At 42.1% G+C, this 21,858-nt stretch overlaps 1 protein-coding gene across 7 annotated transcripts in view; it reads left to right on the forward strand.

The window, feature by feature from the left end:
* The window catches only part of nrxn1a (neurexin 1a), a 66,842-nt gene that overhangs the window by 27,997 nt on the left and 16,987 nt on the right, over window positions 1-21,858 (forward strand). For 3 of the 7 annotated variants that reach the window (XM_005736508.1, XM_005736509.1, XM_013911676.1), the window contains 14 exons: window positions 217-240; window positions 2,122-2,283; window positions 3,991-4,062; window positions 4,319-4,543; window positions 5,358-5,505; window positions 8,161-8,291; window positions 10,324-10,576; window positions 13,940-14,143; window positions 15,602-15,628; window positions 18,474-18,596; window positions 18,920-19,301; window positions 19,695-19,885; window positions 20,852-21,025; window positions 21,315-21,341. In XM_005736508.1, coding sequence (XP_005736565.1) covers window positions 217-240; window positions 2,122-2,283; window positions 3,991-4,062; window positions 4,319-4,543; window positions 5,358-5,505; window positions 8,161-8,291; window positions 10,324-10,576; window positions 13,940-14,143; window positions 15,602-15,628; window positions 18,474-18,596; window positions 18,920-19,301; window positions 19,695-19,885; window positions 20,852-21,025; window positions 21,315-21,341 — 2,143 coding nt within the window. The remainder of the gene's footprint in view (window positions 1-216; window positions 241-2,121; window positions 2,284-3,990; window positions 4,063-4,318; window positions 4,544-5,357; window positions 5,506-8,160; window positions 8,292-10,323; window positions 10,577-13,939; window positions 14,144-15,601; window positions 15,629-18,473; window positions 18,597-18,919; window positions 19,302-19,694; window positions 19,886-20,851; window positions 21,026-21,314; window positions 21,342-21,858) is intronic. The other 4 variants (XM_013911674.1, XM_013911677.1, XM_013911675.1 and 1 more) reach the window with 3 other exon arrangements.

Here is a 21,858-nt window from a genome sequence, read left to right on the forward strand (position 1 = left end):
ACTAACTTGACTACTAACTTTACTAACCTGCTAGTGAAACTAACCACCATCCATGGAATGATTCATTCTACTAACCTAACCTGTGCCCTTCTCCTAGCGAAACCACTCCAACCAACCTACTAACCTCACCAGAGGCCTTCTAGCTTTCCTTTTTTTGTTCCCGAGGTTGTTCTGTTCACAGTTTTTTGCTTTCCTTTCTCCCCCTCTCCTACAAAGCACTCAGGCATTGGACACGCTATGGTAAACAAACTCCATTGTTCGGTAGATATCATTCTAATTGTTTCTTAGTTTGGGTTTGCCCCGTGTCTATTTCCTTTTGAACCATAGACATCAAAACTAAACCAATAACAGGATAAATGCGGTTGGTAATCTTTTACGCTTAAAAAGCCCACATCCACCTTCCTTGCCAACCACTTTTTTTCTATAAATCCTTTCCCTCCCTTACTTCTACTGTTTTTATTTTCACCCCATCACTTTGTGACTGACATGTAGGCCCACGCTGATTGGCTCATCCCTCACCTGCACGCAAATGACGAGCCCTCCCCTTCCCCCATCCTGCATGGCGTGACTCAAAAACCCTTCCCCTCTCTAATTGGTCCGTAAAGTGGATAGAGAGGTTCCTTCCCTTCTTTTTTTAATTCTTTTTTCTTTTATTTTTCACCAATCCTCCACTGCATGTTCTCCATGGTGCCTCTAACTCATCCTGTCGTATGTTGTTGGGGTTTTTTTGTATTTTATTATCTATTGTGTCCTCTTTGCCAGTGCTTGCATGCAGAGAGAGGAACAGACTGCATGTTTGTATATTTATGTGTGTGGAATGAGGCGTAACCCATCTAACACCTGTGCGTGTGTGCATTAAATCTGTGTGTTTGTCATCCTGATTCGCTGATCTAACAAACCCCCCCAGACCACTAACTAACCAACTAACACCATCATCACAATTCACCCTAACAACACAATAACATAACATCATCACAATGACTAACAGCATTGAAATCATGAACCCTGACCTCAGTAACCCAACACAGCTTGGCCTGACACAAGTAACACTTCTGTGGCTGCCAGCAGTGCAACAACTAACAACTACTAACAAGTAAATAGTACTAACACCTTACTGCATAGCACGAAGATGCCTGCGGAGACTTACTAACACCTGACTGGCTGGGCAAGTTTGCCTGGCAATGATGAGCACCAGCAGTCAGAGGGAACTTATTGTAGTGGGGAAATAAAGAGCTCACAACCTTTATGGGCAGCCAGACATGGTCAGTAATGTACTGTAGAATATCAGAGAGTGATAATGTACCACTAACGGTGACTTGAGTGTGACAAGATTGGATATCAGTGACACCTAAAAGCCTCTGTACAGGCTATTACACTCCAAAATGAGCTGATTAAATTATAAGAGCACCAGTGTCACTTTAGGCAAAGCATTTAGGAAAAATCTTGTTAGCATATTAGGAAATAAATCAAATTGCGTCTTCTGCCTAGACCGTAAAGCAGCTTAAGCGTACGAACCATAAACATAAGTTGGAAAATTTCACTGATATGGGTTAAGTTGGCTTTTCCTTTAATAAACAAGGCTAACCTTTTAGCAAAATCACTATGGTTTAGTCTATTTTTTACCATGCAGTCACAGAATAATAAACTGCCTTTGAAGTCTGGGTACCGAGAGAATTGTGGCCCTGAAGCTTTGGGTTTCAGCAAAACTTTATTAATCGCATAGAGAATTTACAATAGACTTTTTGCTCTTGATAGGCCGAAGATAGAAGATTATGCCGTTTTAATTCTCAGAGCGCACAAAAGAAAAATGAGAGTTTACCACTACCTGCAGGAGTGAGCGGTATTTAGCAGTGCATAGTTACATATTTCTGAAGCCGGTTACATCAGCAAAGCCAAGAGGCGACAATACTCAGTTACACCACACAGCCAGCACTGATCCAACTGCTGCGAATCAAAGTGGCCAATTCCCAAAACCAATCAGGCCTTCTCCCTGCCAGAATGCATATAGATTGGTTACCAGAGCAACGGGGGCTAATTTGGCTGGTCAGCGCCTAGCTAGCGCTTAGCGCTGCCTTTGGTGTGAGTATATAGCGTGTCCTTTCCCTGTGCTTTGTTGTGTAGGTGACCATCTCTGTGGACGGCATCCTGACCACCACGGGCTACACACAGGAGGACTACACCATGCTAGGCTCTGATGACTTCTTCTACGTGGGAGGAAGCCCCAGCACCGCTGACCTGCCTGGTTCTCCAGTCAGCAATAATTTCATGGGATGTCTGAAAGAGGTGGGGCACATGCTTGATAGGTAAAAAAAAAACCAACCTAATTATTGGCATAGGATAAAACTTTGCATGTGTAAAATGTCTTTCTAAGTGCTTAATGCTGTCCGCTTTGACCTAAGGTTTAAGAAATATTCATTTAAACTAAAATAAATCTTCTTTTCTTTCTTCTGCCACGCATCACACAAACATTTTTACACACAATATCGTATAAAGCACACATACACCGACATGCTTCCATTTGGCAGACTCACACAAGTAGTCCCAGACACACACGCACACACCCTCCCCAGCATCAGAGAGAATCAGTGATGAGTGTAGTTGAGAGAGTAGATACAGAACTAAGCACTAACATGCTAATTAGGTACGCCACAGAGATGCTCCATCCATCCACTGTGCTTGAAATGGGCCACAGCACCACAGAAACAAAAACTCACAATGCACACATGCATGCATGCACAGAAAACACAGTCGTAGTGTAATATTATATGCCCAAATATTTCCGCTGAAACAGTTGCTGCACGCAAATAAACATACGTATGGATACCCAGAGCTTGATACAACGAAACTCCCAAAGACATCCTCACGCCCATCGGATACACACCCTGCCTGAGTCTCCCTTTCATTCACGCAGATTCACACAGAGGCATAAACAAACAACCAAACAAGCCAACAGATGATGTGCCAAACAGAGAGCTATCTGTATCAGTAGTGAATGCACTCTGTGTTGCTTCATTAAGAGTGATGATGTTTAAATGAGGCTGCCGCTGTCAAAGTGAACCCTCCACTGGCACATTTACATATTTAATACGATGATATGATAATCCATGTGAGCAAATTAAGATGTATGCTGCGAATCATCATATGCATGAGCAATCACGGCTGTAACAGTTTTGTGCATTGGATGCAGCACAGGCACAATCCTCCCCATAAACACCCACACCGTAAGACCGTTTGAAGCACTTATTGTGTTCAAGAGCCACCCCCTTGCCTTAAACACACACACACAATAGCACCTGACATGCAGAAAATTAAAACGCAGAGCCAATGCAGAGGAGTATTTGGTTGCTCACAGGTTATAGAAGGAGGTCTGGATTAATAAAGCAGAGCCTGTGTGCTCATCTCTCAACATCAGAATGCTCAGCACAAGCACACTCTATACACTGAGTCAGAGAGCGGACTGTGTCAGGGAAAGCAAAGAGAGAAACAGTAAAGCAAAGAAAATAGAAGATGTAAAAGCAATCATGCAGGTGGCAGGGACAAATGGGAGTTTGAAAAGATGAAGCCGGAGTGGATGCTGGTCTTTAGGTTCTTGCTTTCATATAAAAAACCCATCAGAACATTTGAATAGAAAATGTGTTTGAATAGGTTAAACATTAATCGATGTGCGCTCAAAAGTCAATCAATCTTACTGTTGCTGAACCTTTTCATACATTTTCCCCCAACGTTATCCTGGGAACTGTCACGTGTGTGTTCCCTTACAGGGAAACAGTCTAGCATCATTGTGTGTGCTAGTACATAATGTTTGGATAGCAGAAAGCAGATAGAGGGATAGTGAGACAGAGACGCAGCAAGAGAGATACATTCCCCCAGCTTACTAAGAGGAATTTAGCATTACTTTAATAATTTCTCTATCAGAAATGTTATGTGTGTTGGTTAAAAGTGAAGCAGCATTCAGATATCATTATTTTCTTTCAATCCCCTCCCCTCAAGGTGGTGTACAAGAACAACGATGTACGGTTGGAGCTGTCTAGACTGGCTAAACAGGGAGACCCCAAGATGAAGGTATGCGCTTTAATCAACACGTCCCAACAAGCCAGACAATGCTGGATCCCCTCAAACACCTCATGTCTCGCCCTGTGAGACTCACACTGTAGCGATGTAAATGGGATTATATATTTGAGAGGTAGCCACAAGCTTTTATCTTTTAGCCATTTCACAGCTGGAATCTGGCTTTATTTCGGTCTCAGACTACAAAGGAACCATACTGGTCCAGATAGTCACTACAGCAATTTAACAACTCAACTGTTTTCTGTACCAGGTAAGTGGGGTGGTGTCCTTTAAGTGTGAGAGTGTAGCAACGCTAGACCCCGTGACCTTTGACACCCCAGAGTCTTACGTGGCACTGAGCAAGTGGACAGCGAAGAAGGCGGGATCCATCTCATTTGACTTCAGGACGACAGAGCCCAATGGGCTGATGCTTTTCAGCCACGGCAAACCCCGGCAGCAGCAGCGCAAGGATCCGCGCACACCTCCAACCGTCAAGGTAAAAAAACATTCTAGGCTAACTGTATAATGTATAATGTATAATGTTGAAATAAATTTTAATGACAGTGTTGATGTTTAGCAGCTATATTTTGGGTCACTATAGTACAAAGTGCAGAAGTTCATATGAGTTACTTTAGTTTTGAAGGGGTGTAGCCAAATAAACAAAGTATTAGGTATTATCAAAGTATACATTTTTCAAAATTCTGATGAAATAGTACAAAATCCATTTATGAAGAACAGAAATTCATTTAGAATATTTTTTGTAGAATATTATTGGCTGACCACTCACATACTGCAAGGTGGCTAAATTCATCTCATTAATCTTTTTAGTCTGCTGGATGTTGGAATGATTATCTAGATAGATATGAAGGGATGTTACTTATGAAGAAGGTGGAATGGTCCACTAGTAAGTATACGAACAGTAAGTGGAACAGCGTGCGGGAGTTCAATTGAGCTGTTTTAATGAAGTTTATTCCTCCAACGCACCTGTCGCTTATTAATGTGTACAAAGATTTTGCATCTGAAAATTCAGTTCATTAAAACGGCTACCTTTAATCATCCTCTCTAACAGGGCAGTGACTTTATAATCGTGACTGATATTCTGAGCTTTAGCTGCAGAATTGAGATTTTAAACAAACGAAAGTCCCCACTTCTACAAATTCAAGATGAATAGTTTATTAATGAGAATTCAAAAAGAAGTAAATTGAACAAATTGCACTCATGTCACACCTGCAACTATAATTTGCATTTTCACAGCTTGCACAAATGTTCCTGTTTGGTTTTTTTTACACCTGTCTCCGGTTCATCTACAGGTGGACTTTTTTGCTATTGAGATGCTTGATGGACACCTGTACTTACTGCTGGACATGGGCTCAGGAACCACCAAGACCAAGGCCATCGACAGAAAGGTCAATGATGGAGAATGGTACCATGTTGACTTCCAGAGAGACGGACGCTCAGGTACAATCGCAGCTCTTTTAATTCTGAAGCTAATAGCAAAAGTTGAACTGACAGTAGCTGTGCACATTTTGAAGCAAGCAGCAGATTAACATGACCATTTGTGCAACCATCTGCATTCTGGATGTATTTAATTCACCTGTTTCTATTGAATCTGACTTTAAGGGGTTTTATTTTGACTATTTTAACCCAATTTATATACAGCAGGTCTGTCAAGTTTATTGTTCATGTGCTGGTATAATAACACTCAGACTAAAATTAAAGCTTTTGGTGGCCTGTTTCGTATCCAACTGGTAGACCCATTAATGCTACTTGACATCATAATCACATTTGCTCTAAACCTTTCCTTTCTGTCACAATTACTGTCAGTAGGTATGTAAAACATACTTGCACAATGTCTTAAAATCATTTTGCAGTTACAGTTATGTGCAAAAGTCTTGAGCCGCCCATCATTTCTTTATACTTTGCTGCTAAGGACCCAGATTCTCTGGTAAGTCTATCGAGTGCTGTGCAAAGTCTTGAACAACACTTCCCCAGGCTTTCTTAAGTTTTTCATTGGACATTCATTGCTTGTTAATTTATTTTTAGTCCAGTTCTTGTACTTGTACTTGTACTTGACCACTGTCAGATGAATTGGTTTTTTTTGTTAAGCAATTTAAGACTGGTCTATGAATCACTAGATTTGTTGTGTCTATGCATAACAGAAAAATTAGCAAAGAACCCATTTTAAATTGTATCTTTAGGGATCTTTAGGGTTATTCGCTGCCTGTTGCAAAAATACATAATTTGTTCCAAATGTTTTTAAATTTAATCAACTCAAAATACCAAAGATAATACAATTTGGGAGGCATAAAATAGTATTTTTGCACCAACAAGGTGATTCCCAAAAGAGCCAAAAACTTTCCGTATGGTGCGTACTGTGTTGTAAAAAGTGTAGGGACAAATTGGACGAGTGAGGACAAAAGAAGAGGTGGAAAAAAACTATCTACAGCATCTGATCAGCATCTGACAGTTATGTCATAAGAAAAGGAAACAAATCCAGATACAGGACCTGTGAGATCTGGCCTTTCCTACTCTTCTTACTTGTAATCTGACAAGAGAGAGTTACACTAGTGAGTGTCTGTAATTGATGGAGGCTCTGTCATGGTTAGTGACTGCATTTCATCCGGTGATGTTGGGAATTTTGTTAAAATTGATGGAATTATTAAAACACTGAAAAGTACCATCAGATTTTGATCTACCATGCAATACCATCTGGAAAGCACCTGATTGCCAATGGCTTCATTTTTCAGCATGACAATGATCACAAAAACAAACTACCAATGCAGTGAAAGCATACCTGGATTAAAAACACACAATGAAACACCATCAGTCATTGATTGCACTCCCCAGTGCCTGTACCTCAACTTTATTGAAGCAGTGCGGGATCATCTTGACTGAGAATATTGCAAAAGGCAGCAGACATCCAAGGAAGAGGTTTGAAGTGGCCTTTAACCTCTTAAGCCCCAAGCCTACCTGATCTCCTGCTTTTTGCCCCCGTATCAGGGGGCGTTGGGGCTTAAGAGGTTAAGAAGCCCGGAGAACTATTCCTGAAGACTGCTTAAAGAAATTAAAAGAAAGCTTGCCATTGAGTTAAGGCTGTGTTAGATTATTCTGTTATTATATGTTACCTTATATATGTAATCAAAGTAGTTGAATTGGAATACTGCTGTAGATCATATTATACCCTTTAATATAGAGTGTGTGATCTGTATGTAGTTTAGTTCTCGTTATACTTTTGAGTTAACAGAACATATTCACATAAAGGTTTATTAGATAAGTGTGCATCACTCTGTATCCTTGATCTGCTGGGAATGTATTACATACTTAATTGCTGAATCATGTGAAGAAGGCCATAAGAGGGAGACTAGGTGTCTGGGCAATACACCGAGTATTGTCCTTCCTTCAGCCCAAAGATTCAAAGAACTGCGTGTTTTCAACAGCTGTGTTGAAGAATAAAGGTTGTCATGTCAAACATTTACTTTTAAACTCATTAGAATTGTACAAGCTCTGTTTTTGCCTTACACATACTCTATTTCCATGCATTTTTGCAGGTGTTTCAATGAACTGGTGCTCCTATTTTTACATTTTCCTAGCAAAATATAAAGAAATGAGGGGTGACTTTATACTTTTGCACAGTACTGTACAGTTCTATTACAGATGGGGATGTTTTACACATGTCAGCCTGTTATGATCATATAGTTATTGCTTGAAACTCTGTGTTAATTACAGAGGTCTGTAGAAGCTGCCTTTCCTCTCAGCAGGAATCCTATTTGTTTGCTCCAACCGCGCGTTACTGTTCCAAAAGGAAATATATTATTAGCAAAAAAAATGTTAAATGTGGCATTTTTTAACTCACAGGGACTACCTGAGGACTGTGTAGAATTTCAATTACTTCTGATTGTAGCTGTGATTTGTGGTGGTGGTGGTGGTGATGAGGAGGAGGAGTACAAAGAGAGGCGCAAGGATGATGATGATAAAGATGATAATGATGGCACTCATAATAGTGGTGCTGGTGGTGATGGTGCTGGTGATGACAGTGGTGATTGTGATGAGGATGTTCACGCTGAAGGTCATAACAATTACTGATATTGTTTTGATGTCTGGCGACGTGTTCAGGAACTATTTCGGTGAACAGTGTAAGAACAGCATACACGGCCCCGGGAGACAGTGAAATCCTGGACCTGGATGACACCTTGTACCTCGGAGGTTTACCTGAGGATCGTGCTGGACTCATCTTCCCAACAGAGGTTTGTGTGTAGATATCATGTGCTATGATAAGCATTCTAGCTCAAATAATTAAAAGAAAATTTCCAGCAAACATCAAACATTCCTCACTTTTTCCTGTGTTTTAATATAGTCAGTGTGGGTGTTTAGGACTGGCAGATGATGTCAACTTCAGCTCTAGTAAAGTGTGGCAGTTGCAGACAATAATGAATAACCTAAACTCTCCATATTAAAATTTTTTACCTACATTAACAGAATGTCTGATTCTGCCGGCAATCTACTTACAATATACAGATTTTTTTCTTCTTTTTTTGTAACATTGACCAAGTTAATTTCAATAAAGTCCAGCATTCCAAAGCTGGAGGAGAATGTGCGAGAGAGCTGTTAACAACTCGTGTGCAGCCTGTTACTTGTAATCTGACAAACGTGTAGGTTTTACGCGTGTTTCTCCCAGGAAACAGCATGACATCACAGACCAACAAGAAGCAGTGGAAGTTTTCTGCGGTAGAATGGGAGGCGTTGGAGGAGGTGTTTCACAAGTTCATTAAAATACATCAAAACAGCAAGGTCCCACTTCTTACAAAGAAGCAACTTTAACACCATTGTGGGCACAGTAAAAAAGTGCCATGCAGAGAGGAAGTTTAAAATAGATGCTATGACCTAAAGAGGTACACTAAAAAGAAGTCATTGTTTATAGTGCTTGTATGGTTGGCAGTGATCTGGGGGAGAAAACTGTGTGCTGTCCATGGTCCTGAACTGTGAAAAAACAGCAGGGAGTTTGAATGTCATGAAGCTGATTTTTGGGTGCCACATAGCCTTAAAAGGATTTATGAAAAATAAATCTTTGGAATTTTAAATCATGAACCAGTGGGCGAAAAATAAAAGTTTGAAAGAAACATTTTGGTTCCACCTGCATTGAATGTTTTCTTATAGTTCAAGGTTTCAGGTCGTTTTTGATTTCCTCCAGCAGATTACGGAATAATTTGCCATGGCAATCAGCATGTCTTCAATTCTCCTGGCATTCAAAGATATTAACACAATTGGAGAAATTTCTTTAGCTTGCAGCATGTGCTCTCTGTTCTTGGCAACATCTAGCCTTGTCAAGCACAGAGTGACTTAACATATCCTTTTTTATTTCTTTTGCTGTCTTTCACCTCTTATTGTTAGTAATTTGGTAGTATTTTAACTCCAGGGTAAAACTGACCGTAAGTCTCCAGTACTTAATCAATAGTGATTTAATTTACTGACCACAACTTACTGAGTGAATTTACTGAGCAACAACTTACTGAGCACTTGTGTCTGCTAATCGAAAGGTCGGCAGTCCCTAGCTCTGCCTGCCCACATGCTGTAGAGTATTTACCAAAGACACTGAAATCCAAATTGCACCCACCAGAGTATATGTGAAAGTTAGAAAAACGTAAGGCATAGACTAAAGAGCTGCATGAATGGGTGAATTGGGCTGGTAAAATTACCATTTAAAACATATTCCCAAATATACAGATTATTTTATTATTATGTTCTTGTTTTTGTTGTTTATACTTCTTTCTCCTTTTGGCATGGACATGGAATTTTCATTTGTTTTTCCTGATGTTTTATCAGTTAATTGAGAAAATAACTGGCGGGCCTATGATTGAAATTGATTTTAAAAAATTATATTTGGGGAACTTTTTATGTTAACAATATTAATAGGTATATAAAAAAATTATTAAACTAACTTTTAAAAAAATGCAGCTTATGCATTTTGCAGTCTTGGAGCACAGATGTGCAACCAGTGTTTAGAGAATGATTTTCAGCAAAAGGTTTTAGTAATTATAGATGAAACAACCAAGTTTTAAACTAATTTTTTGTTTTTAGATTAATAAAAAAAAAGATTACCCCAATACCTGTTTTATGCAAAGTGTGTAAGAAATAAAAATACATCATGATGAAATAAATAAAAGCTGTACAGTGATGATACAAACATTATTTGTTTGTATTTAGTTTTGCAACACACACTGCAAGAGTTTGGACAAATATCCAGTAGTCATGACTCAACACTGGCATCCTCTTCTTCAGGTGTGGACGGCGCTGTTGAACTACGGGTACGTAGGCTGCATCAGAGATCTATTTGTGGACGGGCAGAGCAAAGACATCCGGCGGCTGGCTGAGGCCCAGAGGGCGGTGGGAGTGAAGCCCTCATGCTCCAGAGAGCCGCCCAAACAGTGCCTGTCCAACCCCTGCCAGCACAACGGTATCTGCAGGGAGGGCTGGAATCGCTATGTGTGTGACTGCTCTGGGACGGGCTACCTGGGACGCTCCTGTGAGAGAGGTGAGAATAACAGGGTAGGAGACTGGGGACGAAGAGCAAGAGAAATGCTAATGTCTCCTTTTCACAATGGAGATGAGTAAGAGAGTTAATTAAAGTCAATGCACAGCCACATTGGGTGAAAATTTAATAATATGTCAAGATGCAAATTGTAGTCATCATGACAGCTTTGTCATTTGCTTTTTTGCCTGAGAACACTGAGTAATGCCAAAGGCATGAGTGACAGATGATGTGGGGTGGAAGCACAGAAGTCTTAAGATCAAAAATAAATCAGCTGCTGAAAATATGTTGTGATCACTTGGTTGTAAAAAATTTTGGTTATTTGTGACTTTGAATTATGCTTTTTCACTCATAGCAGGTTGAATTAGCGTGATAGGTGCATTAAAAAAGGTGCACTTGTAAAATAAAACGGTAAATAAAAATGTGACTAAAGCATTATTTCATTTTTTTAATGCTGAAATCAGATGTCTTGATGTGTTTACTTTGCACTAAATCCCTGGTGATGGAGTGTAGGAAGCTGAAAATAAAAAGAGGAGTAGATACTGTATGGATGGGTGAAGATAAAAAATGAAAAAAATTAGTCTACTAGCTCACCAACAAAAATAATAACGGTGCAGGTTTTCTATCTTTGGCTGTATTTTCTGTACCAAAGAAAGAATAGTGGGAAAGGAGAGAGGGAACAGAGGTCGAGGAGAAGAGGTGGGAAGAAGCAGGGCTGCAGACAGGACTATTGGAGTGCTATGGATGCAGTGACTGGGAATCGATGGGAGAGGAAGTGTGCAGAAAGCAGGGAGCAGGAGCTGTGACAGAGGAAGGTGGACTCACCGGGCTGGAACCGCCATATGACAGCGGGTGAGGAGATGAGGAGGAATGGGAGATGGGAGAAGAAAATCTGACAGAGAGAGAGAGAGTTATGAGAAATGGTATGAGACCAGGGCGGGGGAGAAATGGAAAGCAGGAAAGATTGGCAGAGGGACTGATACAGGCCTGTTTGAAGAAGCGAGATGGGCGTCAGACAAGAAGAAGAGAAGAAATGTTGTTTGCGCCATAACCGCTGATGCGTCTCAAGTGATGATTGTACTATCATCTAGCAGGAGATATGCCCATGCAGACTCACACACAGGCTTTCTGAAAGGAGTTGATATGAAAATGTTTTATTTCATAGGACAAACATCCACAGTGTGTATGTTTATCATAGCAATGCAGCATCTATCGCTCTCTTTTCCTTAGCTCTGTGTATATCTTACTTCATCCCACTCTGTGTGCACTGAGGGGTCACTAACTGGTGGTTCAGTGGATTAAAGGAAGCCCAGATGGAGAAGCAGATGGAGAGAGTGATTGGCCATGTTTATGCCTTCTACCTGCGGTGTCTCCCTCCCTTTTTTCCCCTCCCTCGTTCTCTCTCTCTCTCTCTCTCACTCCTTTGTTCCCCCTCGCTCTTCATTAATGAACAAAGATGCTCGCCACGCTCTGGCTCCGAGATTGCTTTTATTTTTTAATGACACATTTTAATGGCGAGTATAATGGGAGTAGTAAAATGACGAATTTGAATTTATGGCTAAGAATTACTACTTTTCAGTCAAAAAGATGACATGTCAAGATTTTCTAGGATAAATTGTGCTTTTTTGAAATGTCAACAGGGGTTGATACTCACATCACCCTGCTGCTAGGGCGGTGTGCGTGAGTGTGTGTGAACCCTGTGTCAAATAGTCGCTATTATATTTTTATTGTTACATTGTGACCACTGTGCAAATGTTAGCAGATGTTTAGCCTGGTTTTTATTTATTGAAATGTTTGGGGGTAGGGGGTTCAGTTGCAGATAGTTTAGTTCATATTAGTATTAGAATCCCAGTGATGTAGATATCCTGATCCCAATACCTTGTGTTGGATGTGTCGACAAAGTGACTTAAAGTAGCCTGACATGTTTTTTACTTAAGAACTTTGCAAGAACAAATCAAGTTGGAAATGAGGTTAAGAAAGTTAGAAGGCATTGAGAGATGAGCCGGCATCTGATTTTGGGATTTTCGGGGGATCGATGACATGAGAAGAAAAAATGCAGAATGTGGCTGGTCTTATCCTTTACTTATTCTGTTTGTATGGTCCATCTGGTGTGTGCTACAGGCGTCAAATGATGCAACAGTATGTGACACAGCCAGCGTGCATTGTATCGTCAGTCTTTTTCTTTCCCCAGCATGAACGGGCTTCCATACTTTTCTTCTCACCAACCCTCTATCCTCTGTTTGCCTGGTAGTGAGTCAGGTGCTGTGATGAGGAAAATTTAGTCAGCTGTCTCCCTTATCAGAAACGTGTTCATGTGTGTGCATGCGCAGGGGCGGGTGTATGTGTGGCTGTTAGTTATGTTATGTGTGATATAACAGGCCAACCACCTTCTTTTTTTCCTCAAGTTAATGAGGGTTCATTTGCATTTTAGCCAGGAGCTTCTCTCCCTTTCCCCATCCTCCTTTCCCTCTTTCTTGCTCCCCCCCAGCCCCACTCTCACTTTACTAAACCCCTCTCTGTTCACACTTAAATTCACTCACTTATTCTGACATGCACGCACACACACGCACACTGTCTCTCTCTTTCCCTCCTTCTCGGCTCATCAGTATTCATGACGCCTTCCTCTCTTCCTGTTCTCTTGTTTTTGCCTTGGCTCAAACCGTCTCCCACAGAAACAGGGAGAGTGAAAAGGGGAGAGAAGGCAAAGGAGGAATGGAGTGGAGAGATATAAGAAGAAGGGAAGAAGGAGGAGAGATAAAGACACAGAGGCATGGAGAGTGTGTTTAGCTGTGTATGTAATTGGCCAATAAAAAATAGGGTCCTCAGAGGTAAACAGTTTAGCAGTCGGGGATTGGCCCCAGCAGGAAGCAGGGAGAGAAGATTATGAATATGCAAATGAGTATGCAAAAGACATTAAAGCAGGTTCACCTGAGCTTGTTACATTATGACTCCAGGGTCTGAGATGTCAGTGACGATGGCTAACACATTCAACACCATGCATTCTGATTGAACCGGATAATAGGGCCAGCCAACCAGCTGCGGCTATTTTTACATACTCCTCTCAAAGGCGAAGGGAGTGATGATGAATTAAGAGTGGAAAGCGATGGGATCATTTTGTAGAAAGGTTTTCAACATGTATTGGCGGGGGAACCAGCAAAAGTATAACCACGCAGTAACATACTTTGTCATGTTTAAATCTGATTCATTCAGCATCAGATTGCCTTTCCCTCCACCCACCTTATGTGTTTTTTCCTTGTCAATCATCCTCCTTTTTTCTCTTTCTACCCACCTCACCCTCCTCTGTCGTCATCTCTCTCTTCCTTCTCCATATCTCTTTTTCTCTCTCTCTCTGTGGATCATGTGCAGATGCAACTATCCTGTCGTACGACGGCAGTAAGTTTATGAAGGTGCAGTTGCCTGTGGTGATGCACACCGAGGCGGAGGACGTCTCGCTGCGCTTTCGCTCCCAGCGGGCCTATGGCGTTCTCATGGCAACCACTTCCCGTAATTCCGCAGATACCCTTCGTTTGGAGCTGGATGGGGCCCGTGTCCGACTTACTGTCAACCTAGGTACACAGATGCTCACAAACACATAGAATCTCAAGCATTACTTTAATTACCTGTCATGGGAATGCAGCTGATACTGGCCTCTTGGTAATTTCTTGCATAGAAATGTCATTAACTGTTGATTAATAACTTTTTGTCCCGGTAAACTCAAAGGAGCCCTATTATGCTTTTCTTATTTTCTGTCATATATACATATATACTGTTGCGATGGCCAAAATTTAGTGCTCACCGTTACTCTAGTGTGAGCACAGAAGCCCTACCTGACTGCTTTTGTTTGTGAGGGGCAGCCAATCAAAAGAAAGTTTTTTTGAAGAGAAGGAGAAGAGAGTGAAAATGAATTGTTTTGGGAAATGGGTAAACCGGGGACTGTGCAAAAGTTGAGTATTAGATAAAGGAACACAAATTTGAAATATGAATCATGCAGAACTCATTCACTACCTAGAGTAATGGAAAAGTAGAGCACCAGAGTCCGAGGCTAAAAATATATAGCTGGAAATGAGCATGAGATGTCCCTTTTAAATTAGAATTCTCAGTAATTCCAATAAATATTTCAGCTAATTTTGCTGCAAGTATGCACAAGAGATGGATTTCACTGCTTCAGCAGATATGTTGCACAGATTACATGCACACATGCAAATATAAACAGCTAAAGGTTATTGGTTTTGTGTTGAACAGAGGGTCAAGCCTCAAGCTGCATTCTCTGCTCACTCCCAGCAGACCTGTGCATCCCCAACACCTTCAACAAACAACACAAACGCACACACACATGAATACTTTGCACATTTCGCAGCCTGAGATAACTGCTAAGCACTTTTTCAGCCTCATTTTTTCCACAGCCACACACTTTCACGTGAATTCATTTACATGCTAACACACACATCCTTACAGAGGGGTGCATGTGTTGGTCTCTGGTTGTCTGCAGCCACGTCTTTTCTGTGGTTGACGCCACTCGACACACCAAGGCATCATGGGGTTTTTAAAAAAAAAAAGGTACAGGGGCTGAATCTTCCAACCATTTACGGAGATTCGCGCTCTGGATAGGCGACAAAAATTATGGGATGTGTTCAGAGTCGTTAGACAAAACTGACACACATAACCCATCACAGTCTACCCACGCTTTTTATTGGTGACTGAAGCTGTCGCTCAGGCCAGAGCAGCCAATGACCACACCAGTCATGCTGTGACACACCGCTCTCTTTATTGTGCTCAAGGTAAAAATCCATCAGTCTTTATTCAGATTTTTCCTTTTATTGGCTACAAAATAAAAATCGAAGAAAGTGCATTTGCTGCACATTGTCCAGGTCCAGCTTGTGGTCCTGTGACAAACGAGGGGCGTGTGTTTTCTCAGCATTGTGTGCGTGTTTGTATATGTATGCAGGGTGTGTCGATGTGTGCATCCCCAGGGCGTGGAGAGTATGTGTATGTGTGCAGCATTAACCCTCTGCTCTGCTCTCCCTCCAGACTGTATCAGGATAAACTGTACAGCCAGTAAGTGATCCTCCATCTCACCTAACTCCCCCTCCCCCCCCTTTCCTCTACCTCCTCAGAACGTGTGTGCGCCGTTGTGTGTATGTGCTTTTATAAATGTGTGTGGCTGTTTTTCACTCTGTGTATCATGTCAGTTCATTTAATCTTCTTTCAACATATTTTTGTACCATTTGTCTATGTGCAGATATGTGTGTGTGTGTGTGCATGTGTGTATGTGTTTGACGGGGGAGGTGCACATATGCGTGCGATGTTCAGCTACACTGCAGGAGAGGTGCGATTTTTGCTGAGGGCCAGGGTTTTCCAGGTCGGCCATTTTAGCAAAGAGGGATCGATGGCAGAGAGAGAGAATGAGAGAGGATGGTGGGGGTTGAAGGAAGGAGAAAAGAAAAGAAAAAGGAGAAGAAGAAACCCGGGCATGAGGTGTTTAAGTAAAATTAGGTGTGCTGATAAATAAGAGGTACGGAAGTAGAGAGTGGAAGCTGGTGGATGAATACAACTTAGAGCTTCAGGGTAATTACTTCTCCTTCATGCCGGAGACAAAAGACGTGTTATCCCTCTGTTTCTCTCTGTCGCACCTTCATCCCGACGTCTGTCGGGTTGTTTTCTTTGTTTGCTTGTTGTTTCTTTCTAAACTGTACATGAGGGATTTTTGGGTAGTGTTTCATTTAGTGGGTTTTGGCGTGTGTGCTTGTGTGAGTGCCTTTGCATTCTGTAGTCTTTTCATCGCCCATCTGTGTGTGTGTGTGTGTGTGTGTGTGTGTGTTTTCTTTAGTGTGTGTTCCTGTTCATGCTGCTGTGAGTGGAGCTGAATCCCTGATGAAGTTTAATTCCCTCACGTGGAGTTTCTCTCTGTCACGACCACAGAGAAAGCAGGAGAGTGAGAGAGAGCGAAAGAAGCGGATGCTCTGTGACGGCAAAGAGGTGGTGAAATGGACGACTGCTGTTGCCATAGAAACCCTACTAGCCACACAGCACTGTTGCTATTCCGCATGTCTGCTGGCCAATTTTAGACCAGTTGTCTCAATGAACATTTCAGTAGGCAGCCACTTTTCTGGCACACCGTGTGCATACAATAAATTATACATATGATATTCAAGGGGGAAGGGGGGAAATGTATTTAACAGGCAGGCGCCAGTGAAATAGTCCACTCAGCAGTCAAATAAAAGCCTCGGCATGGGAGAGATTTGAGGCGTATCCTTCAGAAAAGCCATTTGTTATTTGGAGCTAATGAAATATGAAACACTTTTTTTTGTTTTGTTTTCATTGTCCTGCTTTTATAATGTCTCGCATGTCATTTGGCTTGAATTATGTTTTCCAAGCAACAATCAGCCTCCCTTGTGTTTTTTTTGTTTGAGTCATTTCTCAGCTTTTGCTTTAACCTCACAGGCTGTTTGCTGACCGCCACAGCCTTCACTAGTAACTCACTGAATGGCTTTTTAACGCTGACCCAGAATAGGTGTGTGGGTGTGGGTGCATTTGTCTCTCCCTCCCAGGTTAACACAGATCACTGCTTCACTGTCACATCAGTCTGCTTGTTTTTTGAGTATTCAGTTACTACTCAAAAAAGTCCACGCATACACACATGATAAACTCGCACATACATGCACATACTCTTTCCCTCACTCAGTGCAAGGCAATGATCCATGGTAACAGGATGAGATGCTCATGCCCAGAGCACAGCTGAGTCTCCTCAGGGGAACCCTCTGTGCTCTCCGAGTGCACCAACACACTCTTTTAGCTTCACAATTGCACACACACACATTTCACACCACATCCATTTTGATTGACTTAATTGTGATTACGTGTCGGCAGCCTGTACATCTACATTTCTTTACCTCTCTACCTGTGTTCATATGTGTGTGTGACTGTGTGGGACCGTATGTGTGTGCCTCCGTGATTGATGTCGGCATGCTTGACATTTTCTACAGCAGAATTCGTTCGGGTCAGTTTGCTTCTCACCTCCCCCGTCATTACCGCCTATAGGTCACTGTAAGCAGACTCTCAAAGCAAGTAGAGGGAAGGGGAGTATGTGTAAGTGTATGCGTGTGTGTGTTGGGAGGTAGAGGGAGTTGCGCTCAAGGTTGGTGGGGTGCTTGTAAAGAGTAGAAGCAAGGGGACACTGAGGATTGGGGAACAGTCAGCCTGTCAAATGTGTGCAGTCAACTATGTGAAGATATGAGCTGGTAGATGAGCAAAGAGAGAGAGAGACATCACGAGAGGACAGCTCAGCTTCTTTCATTCTGCAGCACATCAGCACCTTGGAGAGCACACTGATGTTCCACTGTGTGTCTAGTGCCACCATGAGGCTGACTGCAGCATTGCATAAGCAAATCTCCTACATTCAGGCACAAGTATAAGTGTGGAGGCGAGAGGGCTGTTGGGTGGTCAAGGGGGTCTGAATTTGCTGTCTGTGCATGTGTGGGTTGTAGGAGAACGTCATGGCGGTGCGATCTGTCCACAGATGGATTGTCTCAGCGTGGGCCTGTTGTGACTCACAGTCTCCAGTCTTAGACACCCCCAACATCCATTTATGTTAATCCTTCTGTCTGTCTGTGTCACGTCATCTGTCTCTCTTGTAAATCTGCAAAGAAGCCTGTCTGTCTATATGTCTGTTTGTCTGGAAAGAGTGCGTTAACACTGAGGTGTTTGTCTCCCCAGGGTATGAATGGCTCCTTCCCCTGCTACTATTAGCTTCCATTTTCTCAGTTTCTGTCCTTAATTTTTTACTCAAACTATCTGGCTCTCTTCTTCTCCTTCTTCTGGTTCTTTCTCTGTATCTGTTTCTCTTTCTGTCTCTCTCCTCATCTTTATGCAATATGTTAATGGTGCTCTGGGCTATGTGTAGGTAAAGGCCCAGAGACCATCTTTGCTGGGTCAAACCTCAATGATAATGAGTGGCACACGGTGAGGGTAGTCCGGCGTGGCAAGAGCCTCAAACTCACCGTGGACGACCTGCAGCCTGCTGAAGGTAACCACAGCAGCCTGACTTATTTTTTGTTTTCTCCCCATAAAATGACACTTTTTCCAGGTCTTAAGTTGGAGTGTAGACATCCACTTGAATTCTGTGTTGAACATTAAGCGGTTTATTTCTTTTTTAGAGAGCATCTGTGCCTGAAAGCAATCATACTGAATTGTGATTGTGGTCATGATAGTGTCTACTTTAGTATTAGTCTGTCTTTTATTCATAGTGAGGATGTTGAATAAATAATATTTTTAGTTTTAGTGTTGAACAGTTCCACCTGAAACCCACCTTTCCAAAGCCCTCACCTCTTAAGTTTACCCCGCCACCAGGTCAGATGGCGGGTGACCACACCCAGCTGGAGTTCCATAATGTGGAGACGGGCATTGTGACTGAGAAACGCTTCATGCCTGCCGTGCCCTCCAATTTCATCGGCCACCTTCAGGGCCTGACGCTGAACGGCATGCCCTACATTGACCTGTGCAAGAACGGCGACATTGACTACTGCGAGCTCAATGCTGTTATCGGTTATAAGAGCATTGTGGCCGACCCCGTCACCTTCCGATCCCGCTCCAGTTTTGTCACCCTGCCCACGCTGCAGGCCTATTACTCCATGCATCTCTTCATGCAGTTCAAGACGACGTCCCCAGACGGTCTTATCCTCTTCAACAGAGGAGACGGCAATGACTTCATAGTGGTAGAGCTGGTTAAAGGGTGAGCTGGACAATAAGTTGTGTGTGATTTACCTTAAGTCAGTCATCGTCAAATAAAATATAAAATATTACTCATAAAAGGCAGTTTTACTTGTTCATGTTAATGTTTGTCCTGCAGAAATTTATAATTTACTATTAAGATCATCCTCGATGAACAAAAAAATAAAAATTTCTTGACTTTAAGGTTGAAATGGGCTGTTAAGTGTACGATATGAAAAATGCACAAGTCACGCAGCTCTTTTTTTATTCTTGTAATTAAGCTTCTAAAAGACAGATAATAATGCCCCGGAGCGGATGACCCTGTGTTGTTCTTCATCACAAGTACGATTAATTTCCCTTTTCACTTCTCAGTTATTTAATCCCCTCCCCTCTCTTTTTCTTTTTCCTTCTCTAGCTACCTTCACTACATCTCTGACTTGGGAAACGGAGCACACCTCATTAAGGGCAACTCTAACAGTCCTCTTAATGACAACCACTGGCACAACGTGCACATATCCAGAGACACTAACAATCTCCACACAGTCAAGATTGACACCAAAGTCACCACACAGACCACCATGGGTGCCAAGAACCTTGACCTAAAGGGTACGCAAAAATAAAGGCATTCAAAGTTAGGTACAGAAGCTGACACGAGATAAATCTTAATTATCTGCATTATTAATGAGACCGTATACTGTAATACGCGCACCTCTTTTTGTTTTAAACACAAACTAGCTGTTTTTTGTGGAGGTTGTGTGCCAGACTACTTCTGAGTCAATGAAGTTGGAGGTGTTGTTACCTTGAGCAGAACGAGACTAGCCGTATCTCCCTGTTTCCAGCCTTTGTAGTAAACAAAGTTCAGTCAGACAGCTCACGTTTAAACTGATTTGTTACAGCAGCAGCATGCAGCTTGGCAGACACTCTCTGAGCTCATCACTCCATTGAATATGTTAAATATAAAATTGGGAAGTGATGAGTAAACATCCCCCCGGAGTCTACAGGTGGATGCTGGGATGGTGAAGGGGTTGCAAACAGCAGACAGTGATGTAGGGCAGTAGTGGCACTGACATGTCAGAGGGAAAGGTAAGAAATTTTGTAGCTTAAATAGACTACCAAATTGGGAGGGTGTGTTTGGTATATGATGTGAGGAGAGTTATGTTTCGTGTACATGAGGCAGCGCAGATCCAGTAGTCTGCAGGAACCAGCTTCTGGAGGTAGCTACTTATTACCATACAGATATGAGAGTAGTGTCTTTTATTATTCTAACTCTAATTAAGAAAGCAATTAAACAGTTTAAAAAAAAAAAATTAAAGGGTAAAAACATGCAAAAACAATTAACCTAGTGTAATTTATCAAGCTAAATTAAATTGGTACTATATATAACTAACTGACTAACTGAAGATATTTGGCTGAGCTCACTGAACTTGTGACAACACTGCTATGTGATTAGATCAATTAGTTGATAAAGTAATTTATAATTTATTGCAATTAAATTATTGATACAGTCATGCAAAACTAGACAGTTCATGTTTGCTTTGTGAAGCTGCCATTCACTATATTGCTCCTCGACAGGTGATCTGTACATCGGGGGCGTTTCCAAAGAGATGTACCGAGACCTGCCTAAGCTTGTCCACTCCCGTGAGGGATTTCAGGGTTGCTTAGCAACAGTCGATCTAAACGGACGGCTCCCGGACCTTTTGGCTGATGCCTTGGCAACCATGGGACAAGTGGAGAGGGGCTGTGAAGGTGAGGTGCAGACAAAACGGCAGATCTGCTCCAGCCCCGTGTCCCAACTGCTTTTTCTTTCAGTTTTCATTTAAATCATGCTCTCTGTTATTAGCATAACCCACTAACCCAGCTCCTGGCCTGTTAGATGTAAACTTTACTCTCTTTCTTTTCATCTCCTCCTCAGTCTTTCTGCACATTGTGTTTTCTCTCTCTGATCCACTCTTTCAGTAGTTCACAGGCATCTGTGTGCATTGACTAACCATCTAACTTAATTTGCTTGTTTGCTTTTTTGTTTGGCTGACAAAAGTTACATTGATGAAAGCTGACTTGCAAGGTATATCGCTTTGTGCGAGCATGTAAGAGACACTTGTGTGTGTGTGATGCTGAGGAAATGTGTGTGCGCGTGTGTGTGAGTGTGTGTGTGCGTGTGCGCGCGTGTGTGTGCGTGTGTTTAAAACTACCCAGTGGTGTCCAGTGTTGTGTGGATCCCAGTGATCCAGAGTCAAAGGTCAGAGGAGACCTATCCTCTCCTAGCCACCGTAGTGATTTCATCACAGTAGCAACATTACCACTGCTTGACTTGAGCTGACCACAGCTCCACCACCTTGCAGCATGCTCTCTAACCTCTCTCCTACTGACTCCTAACCTCAACTTCAATACTCAATTTGTGAATCATTTCACACTCTTTCCTCCTTGCCTTGTGTTGAGGGCAACGAAGGAGAGCTAAGTTTAGCACTTTGACATTCTCCTCCTCCTGAGTCGTTTAGCATGAAGCAGGGAGAGAATGGTGACCGACTGCTCAAGGAAGAGTATTGAGATGAAGGCCTTTAAACATAACTCTGCTCTCTTAT

Source organism: Pundamilia nyererei, unplaced genomic scaffold, assembly GCF_000239375.1.
Source record: "Pundamilia nyererei isolate P.nyererei 1_Seehausen unplaced genomic scaffold, PunNye1.0 scaffold00069, whole genome shotgun sequence".
Taxonomy (NCBI): Eukaryota; Metazoa; Chordata; class Actinopteri; order Cichliformes; family Cichlidae; genus Pundamilia; species Pundamilia nyererei.